The 13,931-nt window shown below is 34.9% G+C and overlaps 1 protein-coding gene across 2 annotated transcripts in view; it reads right to left on the reverse strand.

Annotated features, from left to right (window-relative positions):
* Positions 1-13,931, reverse strand: part of SLIT2 (slit guidance ligand 2) — a 380,046-nt gene that overhangs the window by 119,945 nt on the left and 246,170 nt on the right. For both annotated transcript variants that reach the window (XM_082391835.1, XM_082391836.1), the window contains 4 exons: positions 10,619-10,690; positions 4,952-5,023; positions 2,219-2,382; positions 80-218 (listed from right to left, as the gene is read on the reverse strand). In XM_082391835.1, coding sequence (XP_082247961.1) covers positions 80-218; positions 2,219-2,382; positions 4,952-5,023; positions 10,619-10,690 — 447 coding nt within the window. The remainder of the gene's footprint in view (positions 1-79; positions 219-2,218; positions 2,383-4,951; positions 5,024-10,618; positions 10,691-13,931) is intronic.

The raw sequence follows: 13,931 nt of genomic DNA on the forward strand, positions 1-13,931 counted from the left end.
AATCTCCTAAAGAAAGTCATGGCTTGGGTTATTGGGGAGGTGGGGGGGGGTGGGGAATGAGGGAATTCAGGGAACATACATTTCCGTGATAGTCTCTGGCAGATTTGTGGGGATCTCAGTGAGACCTTTCCCACGGCAGTCTACGATATTGTTGCTACAGGTACAAGCAGCTGGACAATGCAAAACACTGCAAGACGGCGCCATAAATGACTGGTGACCTGAAAAAGAAACAAACGGAAGTTATAGTTTCTCCTCCTGAATCTCATCATTGTGAAACACACAAACTTAGCTCAAATAACAAAGCACATTATTAAACAGAAATTCATTTATCTAAATACCTGATTATAAAATGATACTATATTTCTACAATATATTTTAGGAAGCATGCATTTATGTTTTGGGGTCAGTACCGATAAAGCAAATGAGATTTTTAAAACTAATTACAAAAATGATAACTTTTAAAATTTGAAAGATTTGTGAGAGAGGTTAAATTCTGATTTGAAACTAGAATTCTATTCAAATTTATTATGAGTGCCAAAAAAAGCAGCAACTTCAGACTAATCTATATTTCATTTCTAATAAGCTTAGATAGAGCGTGGTCTTTATTGAATTTAAGTAGCTTAACTTACTTTAACTCAAAGAAGGAAAGGAAGACAGTAAAACTTCCCTCTTGGTAGACATAACTGTCTAAATAAGTAATCATGTGCCAATAAGTATGGGGGAAGTAGATGATGCTAAGTTTGATTTCTGGGTAGGTTCAAAATTACTGCTTTTTTTGAAGTTGTAATAACTTGTATCAGGTCATTCTGTTAGTTGTAATCTAGATGATTCCTTTTTTGACTTCGTATGGCTTAAAATTTTAGGCTAAGTAGTTACCCAGAGGTATATATTTTACTACTCAATATTGAAATTTTACTGTTCAAATGGTGAACAACAGACTGTCAGGCATTTTGTACCAAATAGGCATCTGCAAACGCTGGGTTTGTCCCTGCACCGGGGCCAGACATCTCTGCCCTGCAGAGAAAGGGCCCGAGTGGTGGTGATACCCGGGGAAGAGGCTGAAGGCTAATTACTAATCAGGTCCCTCTCAACAAGTTCTCACACTTTACAAAAATAGTCTCAGTCTAAACAAGAAACGTGAACTTGCCTTCTTCCTCATCTAGAAAACAGGAAGGAAAAAAGTGAAAAGAGAAAAAAGTGGTTAGTAACGAATTGTTAGTCATTTCCTTATTTAATTTTTTATAAAGCAATCAGACCTACTGAGCACATTCCATGACATTATAAGAAAATTTTGTTTGGGTTACAAAAAGCATGAGAAAATACATAAAAAGGTCTAAAGGATAGCAATAACATAGAATCCTGAACTAGTATGTCTTCTCACTCTTCCTTTAGGAAACGGCTATTTATGATGCATTATAAATATTTTAAATTTTTGTTTTATTGTTATTTTGAACAGACACTTCTGAAGCAGAAATAATTTATATGGATTGGGAATCAGACTGTCTAGGTTGAGATCCTTGAACTTAACTCTATAACCTTTGACAAGGTTACTTACCATTTCTTTTTCTCAGCATTTTAAACTCTAATATAATGTTACATTTCTCGACAGATGTTATGAGGGAGGTAAAAATGAGGTAAATATTTGTGAAATACTTAGACTGGTGCTTAAGCACATAGAAAGAACTAACTGAATGTCACCTATTGATACTTTACATAACCGGTGTCTTACTTTTGTTTACAGATTTGTGTTACTAAAGTTAGTCATTTATCTCTTTTAGGTAGGACTGCATCACATGAAAAGTATTTTGTCACTTTGCAACTACAGTTCTGTTACTTTTTCAATTTCCCAGCCGGGATCCAAGATTAGTTCGTCATTTTTCCAATTGTTAACATCAAAATAGAAATAAATTCTTACTTAAAGGGAAAATCATGAGTAGCAAATAGAACTGTAATTTAGGAATTTCTTATCTTTCCCTTGGACTGAAAACTGAGAAGTCCTTCATCATAACTTAGGTGAAAGTAATCAGTAATTGCCAACCATGCACGAATGTCTTAGAGCCTATGACATCAGCCCTAACACAGAGGATTTCCACAGAGTGATTAGTGCACAACCGCACATTAGTGAGGAACAGTGAAACCTCTGAAGCATGCACCTTACACAGTTCCTTACATCATAGCATACGGGAATATGAAAACAGAAAGGTTCTTTCTCCCTTACCACTGCAGACAAATTCTCGTTTTTGAACCTCAGCTACGTTATGGCCCCTTAGGTGGGATGGCCCCATACACTGAGTGTAGAGGCCCACCCGAGGCCTTTGGCGTAGCCAGTCCGAGAGCCAGGCCAGGTGGCAGTCACAATACAGGTTGTTCGAATGGAGTCGACTAAATGAGAGCCAAGAAGTTTAAAGCAAGAAAACAGAGAAGAGTCATTTCAAAACTTGGAAAATTCATTCATAATAACATATAACTTCGTCTCTACCTATAAATAGGTTAAAGCTTAATAAATGCCAATCTAATTATTTTCCTAGAAATTAAACTGGTTTATAACCACAGACTCAAGTCCCTCTTCATCTACCTCTGAGCTAAGCAAGTATACAGAAGCTTGAACATGACCATGAAAATCTTTTGCCTACGTCTATTCAAAGGGACAAAGAGACACAAAGAAGTCCAAGGCAAATAGCTCTGCAGTCCCAACATACTGGCAGCCAGTGGGGGCGGGGTGGAGGAATGGGGAGGTCTGGGCTCAGGCAGGGGTAGGAGGCATGTTAAGAAATGTTGTGGCTCCCAGTTTGAAATACCAGTTAGTCTTGTCATTATTAGTCTCTGTAGAAACCGCTGGCAAAACTTTTTTAGCAGGTCACTTTCATTTTTTGCTGAACCCGACAGAATAATAATTCAATATAAACCACTTCTTTTCACATCCCTATTCTGATTTCCTTCTTTTTGTTTAATCGCAGTAAAAGGGATTAGCTGCTTTTGGCTCTTGGGGACATAGCCTCAAAGAGCAGGAACTGAAATTAAAAGACATAAATGGCTGGGAGTGAAGGAATTATGCCAGCCCCCTCTGGGATCCACACCTGATCATGGCTCCCTTCCAAGTGGTAAATAGCACTTCTCCATTAATAAAATATCAGACAAATGTATCCACTAAATTAGGTAAACGACTTCAAACTGGCTTTTATGTTTTCTCAAACGAAAGAAAAGGACATCCAAAGCTATAAATCAAAGGTTCATTCCCAGAATCATCTATGCCACGGTAATACCATTTTAGCCCTTTTTAGCTGATGTGCTCGATTATAACCCAATAACAGTAATGGATATTAAAACATGGAACTCAGTCCAGAAAGCTAATTGGACCATAAAAATGGAATTTTTAAGTAGCAATGATAATACAGAATAATGAAACAACCAAAGCAAGGGAATTTAAAGTCAGACGACTGTTTTACATTCTCCTTGAGCCTGGAGGTATGGAATAGACTGTCTTGCCTCCAAACTAGACAGCATGCCACAGGACAGAAAGGTACATTCTGGGGAAGGCTGGGTGACCTCTGGTGAAGTTGGCTTGGAGGTCAAAGTGGCATCTTTTGGAAGCCACAAGGCACATTCCACATCATTGCTCTCTAAATATTTCCATGGAAACCAAGTACATTATGACGATTCAATTAGATGTGCACACATTTGAAATGAGAAAAGAATATAAAAATTTAAATTAGTAAGACAAACTGTAGTGGATTTCTACAAGAAAATAAGACTCACTATACGTAAAAACTGGAGATGATAGATCTTTTTACAGTCTTTGTGGCTTTAGTTTTTCAAAGATTGAAAGCTTGACCAATTTGTTTTTAAAAACTTAGCTAAAACTAATGAGAAACCAACTTCATTAAATATAGTTTGAGTGACCTGGGCTCTTCATTTTGCCAGTTAGTCTCAATCTGATAGCCCCAAGAAAACAAAACTTAATTTTGTTCATTCATTTAGTTTAGAATGATTTTATTTTGCTAAATTATATTCCAAGGAAATTATATCCCGTGAAGGGCTCAGTTTTAGTGAGGAAAAAGTGACATTAGTATTGGTATTATCTAATTATTTAAAAAGTGGCAATTCAACTGACTTTTGATTAAAGAGAGAAAATAAATGTAATGTTTTCAGTTATAAACTATTGTAAAACAAAAATATTTTGAAAACCCTATCAAAATATATTTACTCTACTTAAAAACACATATTTTTTCAAAAAGTCCAATGCTTGGTTTTGTTTCTCACCATTTCTCACATGTTGTATATAATATATATTTTTAGGTCAAGGTGATTCTGAAACCCAGTTCAAATGCGATTTATCTCTGAAAATGCTGTAACTAAATATCCCACCCTGGGCTTTGAGGATTAACTTTTCTCTAAGAGAAAAAAATAGCTGTATCAAACACTTTTATTAGAGAATCATTTTTATCCATCTGAAATATTTTAATGTCCATCTGTAACTCCTGAAAAGATATTTTAAAATATAAATGCTGACACAACCTTGATTATAGAAGCACTAAAGGGTGATGCTGTAATTTTACGTCACAAAGACTGTTGGAGAGCCAGTTTAGCTTTATTAGGATTGCTTGCCATACAGTAATAAAATCATAAAGATTTACCATTTATCATTTCTGACAGCCAATCAAGGAGTCTTCCATTTCTTAATGAAATGTGATCTCCACAAGAGCTCAAAGTAAATGTTTTTCTCCCTCCTCCAAACTTCCCATAACACACATCATTTAAAAGGAAGCTTTCAAGTTTTCAGAATAATAGTTCATTTATTCAAATATCATATCCAGAACTTTTTAAAAAGTGGTGTTTCCCTTGTCTACCCCATGATGATCTAGTGGTCATATTCTTTACTTACTAAAAACAGTACTTAAGGGGAATCATTAATTGATTAAATTGACTTTATATATATATTGTGGCTACTTACAAAGTCCTAAGTTTAGGCATATGGTTGAAACTTGCCACAGAAAGTCTAGTAATGTTGTTATTGTTGAGAGTGCTGTAGAATAAAAAAAGGTTAGAAATTTTAGATATGAAAACTTATTGATCACTCCATATGTTAACACAGAAAAAACCTCTTGTGATTATGTTTATGCAGAACGATTACCTGGTAAAGATGGCATCAAGAGTGAACTTTATTATACACAAGACGATAAATAAATTTCATACTTCAACATATTACTATGCATTCATCAAATATTTATTACTAATTTGTGACTTGAGTCATAGTATCTTTGACCATGTAGCTTTATGCACTGTGTACATACATGTCGATTTACGATACTGGTTAAGAAATGAACGTGAGATAGTCACAGTTGGAAAAATTGAACATGTATATTTCCTTTAAGGGTATTATGTATAATTAGAGTCCATGAGTAAATGAACCCATTTGAATTCTCCAATTGAAATCTCATAGCAATGGCACAGAATCAGTACTTTCAGGTCCTGGAACAGAGTCCTGTTAATTGTTCTTTACTGTGGACAGCAGCCGCTGTTGAAATTTGAGTAGGAAGAACAATATCTATATTTGGTACTTGCATTGAGTAGGAAAGAAGTGACATGCTGTAGCAATATAGTAAAAGCTTAATATATTCTAGCGGTTTTTAGTTGCAGCCACATATCCTGTTCTTTGTTTAGTGCTGTGTAGTGATCATGGTTTCTTGAAGCTAGGGTCAAGAAGATGGGTGGTCAAGGGAGATATGGTGAACATAAGTATAATTCTTACTTGGTTCAAATTTTTCCTAATTTCCCTCTAACACAAGCCTTGTTAGTTGTATTATTACTACTATTTCTACTACGACTAATACTCACTCATTCATCAAATATGTCCTGAATGGCTCTTATTTTTATGGCAACATGGAATTTCTAAAAATAAGTCAGGCGTAAATCTTGTCCTAAAATAGCATACAGCCCAACTGCGGAGATGAATTACACAAATTACAAAAACTTAAGAGTTAGTAAGATTTAGAAGAGAGATATCTTTTTGTCTCCATTTGGAGAAGTCTGATTGTGACAAGACAGTGAAAAAGACAGTTATCCCAGGAATGGGTGAGCAGAGTGTGGAGATGACAAATGACTCCAGTATACAGAAGGTACAGTAGGGTGATGACTAAACAGGGCAGTTGTTGGAGAAGGCAGGAAAGATGGATCTTGGTACAGGTGGATGATGTTTGTTTGATATTCGAGAAGGGTCTGAATCAGAGGTTGCACATTCACTTGCCTACAGAGGCCATGCAGGAAACATACATGAGAGAAGCAGGCTGCTTGTAAAGAAATAAAATGGGGAAGAGAGACGGGGAAGAGCAGACCGATCCCTGGGGACAAAGAGGACCTTGGTGATAGTGATGATATTCTCTCTTGTAGCGACTAATACTCAGCTCTGATGGACTGCTGCTTGGCTGTAATGGAAAGCTGCCAAACAATCTGAGTTTCTCAAGAGAAACTAAAAATGGAAGTTTTTAGATCAATCTTCTTAATTTTTAAATACTGCCAACTAACTCAAATATTTCAGAGTCCACGGCCACGTCTGTTTGGGCTAAGCAAGGTACATTGGAGCCACTTTAGGCCAGCTGGTGGCTATGGTTATCAATGGTGGGATATGGGGTGTTCAGGGGTAGAGGGATTTACTTAAATCTCAGTAAAGCAGGGCACGGCAGCTACGGATCTAGAACATGCACTGACTCTCTTTACTATCCAGTTTAGCAATGTATTGAATGATATAAGAACTAATGCAAATGATCTGAACTAAGTCATATAGAAAAAAACCCCACTGAATGAAGGATCTATAAAGCACTGAATTGGTCAGCTCATGTTATCTGAAAGCCTCTAGTATTTTCCTGTACTCGAGGGAAATGAGAATTTTTTTTCAAGCACCATTAAAACATACCCTGATGTCTGAACTAAAAGGTTTCACTTCTCAAAGGGATTTGCTTTAAATGACCCCTTTTCCTACCCTCAAAATTTATGCTGATTTTATATGGCTTAAATCTTCAGAGTACACAGCATACTGAAATGTGATTTTGGGGACAACTTTTTTTTTTTTAAGCAATTCACACTAGGCAGACATGCGTTAATTTTGAACTAAAGTTTCTTATAATTCCACACAAAAGAGTTATCATTGCATGTCGAAGCCAGTGGCTATCAATTTGAAGACTTTTCTCAAAATGTTAATTTGTTTAATGCAACTAAAAAAATAAATCATCTCATTATTTTTATTCAGTATTGATGCTGGCAAAGCAATATTGATAGTAATACCTGATAACTGAACAATATGTGGAACCAATGAAATTAAGTTATTTTGAAATTAACAATAAATATAATTGTTGATTAGGTAGGATGACATGTATGTGTTATGGCCATGATCAATTCCTATTATGAAACAATGTGAAGTTATATGCTGTACTTCTTTATTTGTGAATACTTTTTCCTGCATGGAAGTCTATTCCTATGTTCAACCTCAAGATTTTCTCTAGGTAATGAGAATATATTCTTGTACAAAGGACATCCTGGTGTGTAAATAAGAAATGTTAGTCTTGGTAATCATGTAGGCCCTCTAGGACTTAGATCTTGACTTATTCTTTCTTATTCCCTAGTGCTAAGCATAGGATTTGGCAGAAAGTCTGATATTGAATGGATTTGAACCACAATGTTTCAATTCAATTCAATTATGTCCATTCTATAGAAAAGAAAAATAAACCATATAAAACTGGCAACTCAAGCGATGTATTGCATTTCTGAATCTAGTGTCCAAAGAAAAAGAAAATATTGATCTACATTTAGTTTCCAATGCTGTTTTTGAGACAGCATCTTCTTATTAAGAAAATAAAGTTAATTCTAAATCCTATCAATGAGAATTCCACAAAAAGTCAGTTCGTTTTACATGCAAGCGATAAACTGCCTCCTTGCTTTCATCTACCTTGGCTTTTCCTTCTTGAACTTTATTCATTCTCTTCCTTAATATATATTTTAATCTAACAAATTTCCATCAATGGCTCAGTATGATTACCCCCATCTTCTCCTGTTTGGCCTTAGTATATTCATACATTCACACATGATTCACGGAATCAAAATTTTTAAAAATCTAAAACATTAGAAATCCAAAATTTAAGGTGATGTGCAAATTAATGCTCTTTCATTATTTCCTCATAATAAAAAGATACATCTTAAAGAGTCATGGATGATAAAAATAAGCAAAACAGGTAAATTTCTTTCTGTAATTCTATATAAAAAATGGTAACTCTATATTAAAAAAGCCCCAGACCAGATATTTATAATGGGTGAACCTTTGATTTACTTGACAAGAGATTATGGCTTAACAAATTCAGTCTTTCCAGCGCTCTAGCCAATTTAGCCTTAAATTCTTCATTAATTAATTTCTCTAAAGGCTGCATAAATTATGAGCATTTAAAAAATTAATATATATTAAAAGAATGTCTGCTTGACTTTATATTTAATATAAAATATTAAAATTATTTTGAAAAAAATTCACATTTTCTTGTATTGTGCTAATTTTAATCCTTTTCTTTAGCAAACAAACTCTGTCCATTAGATACTCTTTGAGACCTATCTATTAAGGTCCTCAAAAGAGTTCCCAACATTTTAGATTTTGATTTTAATTCCATGAACCATGAGATGTTTATCACACTTGGGTGTGTTTCATGATAGTGGGTCTTGCAAAAGTCACCTTTTAGATATGTTGCTAACCTGATAAAATATAGGAGGTGACTGTGTTTTCTTGAATTTCCTGCTTCTAAAAACAATGATACTAGTTTAGAACAAAAAAGGCAAATGAATAGTTATTGTATTTGTGGGTAAAGTGTTTTCAATGCCTAGCACAGAGCTTGACACATAGCAGGAACTTTCTCTCTCTTCCTCTCTCTCTCTCTCAATATATATGGAGCACTCAATATATCCTCAGTATATTAAACATATATTAGTTATTCTATATCTAATAAGTATTTAAGTTCTTTTACTTAATAATAAAGTACTTTATGGGATTTAATTCATTCAAAACATTTAGCAAATTTTTAATTAAATGTTTGGTATCATTCATATTCTTAGTTAGATGCACTGACTTAATAACAAATTCTTTGACTTGATCTGCTCTGTTCAACTAAATAACACTTGTGGTAGTCTCCTCACATAGAAAGTTTAGTGACACTGACTATGGTTTTGACGTCAGACCACTATCATGAAATCATAGTTGTATCCCAATTATTCTCACTCTGAAATAGCATTAGTGAGCTTCCTATATTAAAAATGGCTCTGGAACACAATTTTAAAAGTGGCCTTATAACTACAATGTATACGACAAGCACTCTGATTTTTTTTTCCTTTAGAATAAGTTAGATTGTTATCAACAGAAACAAAGGTGATCTCTCAAGTGGTTAGAGAACTGTATATACTCTCAGAGCAATTTACCTCAATCAACTCATTCTTACATAATTCTTTAAAAATAATTAATAACTTAGCAGCACATGACACACCGAGAAATTCGATTCATTTACTTGCAATTAAAACCAGAATCATATAGAAAATATTGGAAAAATAAGCCATTCTAGTTGAAACAATCAACTTTTTTCAGAATTACATTCTGCTCTTCAAACTCAATTTATAAAGCAATGGGATCTTTTTCTCAGGAGGATTTCATAATTTCTGGATAACTTTTAACACATGGACTGAAAATTCAAAACCTCTTCACATTTAATTCAGTTTCAGATTTCTGAACAAACTGAGTCAGGGGAGAATTATAGCATAGAAATATATTTTATTGGGGGGAGAAATCTGTAAGTATACTTAAAAAGTTAGAAAGGTGAATCTTTGGGGAAATTTTTCAGAAATGTATAGGCAGCTTAAGCAGCTTTAGTAACTCTAGTTTTCATTAAAATTATTTTTCATTATAATTAACAATGCCATTAAAATTATTTTACAGTGTCAAAGGTCTGTAGAGATTACTCAGTTACCTCTAACCAATTTTGTCAGCCATGTCTGTACAGCAAGGAAAGACAGAAAATACCAATTATAATTCAAATCTGTGTGTAGTGCTTTACAAAGTCAGTAGTGAAGACTTTAAAATGGACCTAGTGGGCGGCTTATTAAATTTAGACAGTACATTTCAAAGTAACCTTACAGAGATGGTAAGTTATCTAGTTAAAATGACATTTTAAAATGAGAAAATGTCTTTCCATTGCACAGCAACTAAAACATACCAACATATCAGCTATTAAGGGTTATTTTTTGTTGTAATTTTTCCTATGCAACTGATGTTATCTTAATATATAGCAATTCTGGGAGTTCTCACAAATCCTGTGTATGAGACTATTTTATCATAAGGAGAAACACTTAAAAGACAATACGTGTGAACATTTGAGTGTCCTTCTTAAATCAGACAATTTTACCTAAGCATATAGATATGCTATGCAAGGTTTTGCACACACACATTTCAACTCTTCTCTGTATTCGCTGTGAGTTATTTAAGGACTCTCTTTGGGAAACCATTTTGACACAAGGTTTCAAGCTAACAGATAAGCATCCACATTAGCACTCCCCAGACACAAAGCTCCCGTTAAAAGAGTAAGAAATAAGCGGTACTTACAGCACCTCCAGGTCCCGGAGAGCCCTAAATGCCCCATCTTCAATACAGCTGATCTGGTTGTAATCCAGTTGCCTGTTAAATAGATTAGAAGAATATATGTAAGAGACTGGACACTGGCAGGGTTAGGTGAAAGGAAGTCTCCTGAAGGGTCTCTGAAGCCTTGGCTGCACTAACTGAAATGCTCTCACAGATACACTCATCTGCTTAAGAATGTCACAAGCCATCCTGGCCTCGGTGCCGCCACTGAAACCTCTTTTTGTTCTGAACTGTGTGTGCAAATAGCAGCCCTTGGAAAGCTCCAGTAAATAATAACTGCGCCTTATATTAAATGCCATAGGAATGCAATTTCATTACATCAAGAAAAGCTATCCATTAAGAGCTTTCAGCGTCATCTTGCTGAAACAATTTCATTAAGGTAAAGGACTGTAAATCACTTAATGTCACATACACCCCCTCAGTGACCTAACAGAATCCATTTATCAGAGACGCCCAGCTGCATGTTAATTTCACTATCCTTGGCAAGAAAGAGCACGACTACTTTTAGGTTTTCTTCTTTTAAAAGCAGTTTTCTTTCAAGAACTCCAAATCAGGAAAGAGAACTGAGGTCCCATCTATCTCCTTGCTATTCCCAACTAGGCATACACTTTACAAAGCTACCAGTTGTTTTATATTAAGCTTCACTATATGCATAACTTGCATTGTTATCATTAAATGCGAATTCTCAGCACAGTAAATATTAGACTTTTCAGTTAAGTAACTTCCCAAATTACACCACTCTCCGGAAAACAAGTTTTTTAAAAGTATTAAGAAATTTTTAAAAATTTGCTTTTCTCAAAGATGCTAATTTCAGCCCAAAACACTATGAAACACATATAGCAGCAAGATTGTTAAAACACCACACATCTCTACAGTCAAACATTTAAAAGCTGTATCAGTTCGTTCTAAATAATACACAATTCAAATAAATGAATGTTCTCCAGAAGTTTAAGTACTCATTTGCTAAAATTCAAAGATTGAAAAAAAATGGCTGCTCCAAACTTGTTTGCTTTTTCCTGCTGCTTGTCTGGGGAATTAAAATTTCCTTCTTCATACTAAGGAATTTACTTGGTTGAAACGGACAACTAAGTACTAAATCCCACAGCACTCTCCTTTTCGTTTAACAAATAAGCAGTTTTTATTTAAATCTAGTAGCTTGATGCTTAGCGATATTATTATTCCTGTAAAGAAAAAGTATTTTAATGCTTCACTTGAGATAGAAACAAAATGTTTAATGAAATAGTCAGGTGAGTTGGCAGCTCTACATGCATTGGGAAGGGAGGTACACGTACAGGGTAAGACTATGATCCTAATACAAATGAATCTTGTCCTTGTTTCAAGTGCAGAATTCACCAAAAGGGCTAATTCAAATCTGAGGTCTGTTTTTATGGGAAATGTTGCAATAGCTGTTTCTCTCACAAGAGGACTGAATAAAGGTGCAGTGATTTAAACCAGTGACTTTCAGAGGGGCCTTTTCAAAGTCCTTACTTTAGAAATTATTTACATAGAGAATGTCTCATGAAATATACATCTCATTTTTAAGAAGGTCTCTGGGGGACATAATCATATAGGAGGCTACCTTGATGCCATGCAAATGGTGCGATCTAAGATGTGCAATATAAAAAACGTGAGCCCTCGAGAAGATACAATTTTATTGCTTGTATAAACTAACGCTTTCCCCAAACAACAGCTACCACTCATGCTACTGTAACAGCTGAAAGCATTTCTGCTTATTAGGAAGTATGCAGAGGTATAATTTTATTTTCTAAGAAAACTTTTTAAAGACTCATGATGTAATATGGTTGCTGCAGTTCCAAGAAAACACTTAACATTCTTGAGCACTTTTGATTTTTACAGATTAAATTCATTTAACAATTAAGTTAATAGCCTTTTCTTAATTTTAAAGTGCTAAATATATATCTACACTACTATTCTCTAACCTCTTGAACAATTTATCAAAGCCATTTAAATTAGCACAATGGCATGAAGTGTTACCCTTGACACACTACAAAAGAGAAATTGTTTCCAGACAAATTGGCAAAATCTTTTAATGCTATCAAATTTGCCTAATGCAGTCTCCAGGTTAATCTGTAAAAGGGTGAGCTGTATGTTTGCCCATATCTTATTATCCTTAGCTGTCAATGTATAAATCAGTGCTGACACAGCTTCTTTTAAATCATGCATACTATACACAAAGGGGAAGCCCTAGTTTGCCAGAAACCACTCAAGCAAATCTTGTCCTACAAGTACTGAAAGACAGATTACTTTCTGTATACCACTAGAAGTTGAGACGCTGCTGGAAACTTTTCTAATTTCACCCCTCTTTAACGTTGCTCATGGTTATATGCTTCTTCTGATTCTTAACAGAAATCTAAGCCCTTATTGGCACTAAACCATTAAGAATATTCAGCTCTCATAGGACCACAGTTGTCCCTAAAAGTTTCCTGAATGCCATCATATCTCAGTTCAAATATCTTCTGAGAAGGAAGGTATTTTGTGAAAACATTACTCATTTGAAAGGACAATGAAAATCAAAGTAAATAATGTTTTTCATCAGTGGGTAGATTTTGTAGTATTCAAAGGTATGTTTATGGAAAGTGTTGTACCCGCATGACTGCTCATGAGAAAATCTCTCTGCACAAACCTCTATTTGTCTGCATAGGGTTCAAGATAAACAGTGTCAAAACTATCCAAAAGTGTAATTTATTTCAGAGTTTCTGGACTAATTTTCTTCACCTTGTTTCCTCTCATGCTACTCACTTCCTTCTCTACCACCTCTCAAACCCTGGGCACTTCTGCTTTCTGTAAACAGGAAAGGATCTGTTCAGCCAAGAGTTTAGTGACATGTTTAGATGTGATTATAAATTGTGCCGTAAGATTGTTCCGAATTAAGGAATTAGTAAGAGGAAAATTTTTTCACTTCTCCAAAAAGCAATGTTACAGCTATTTACCCAGACATACGGTAAATTTGTTGATCTTTACATGATAGAAGCAATAGGTGCATCAGAGACGGCCTGAGGACCCTTTCCTGACACAGGAGCTACTTCCCAGGGGGAAGCAAGCTAGTGCTTTTCTTTCTTTTTTTTTTTTTTTTTAACATCTTTATTGGAGTATAATTGCTTTACAATGGTGTGTTAGTTTCTGCTTTATAACAAAGTGAATCAGTTATACATATACATATGTTCCCATATCTCTTCCCTCTTGCATCTCCCTCCCTCCCGCCCTCCCTATCCCACCCCTCTAGGTGGTCACAAAGCATGGAGCTGATCTCCCTGTG

Source organism: Balaenoptera borealis (genome assembly GCF_965194805.1).
Source record: "Balaenoptera borealis genome assembly, chromosome: 4".
Lineage (NCBI taxonomy): Eukaryota > Metazoa > Chordata > Mammalia > Artiodactyla > Balaenopteridae > Balaenoptera > Balaenoptera borealis.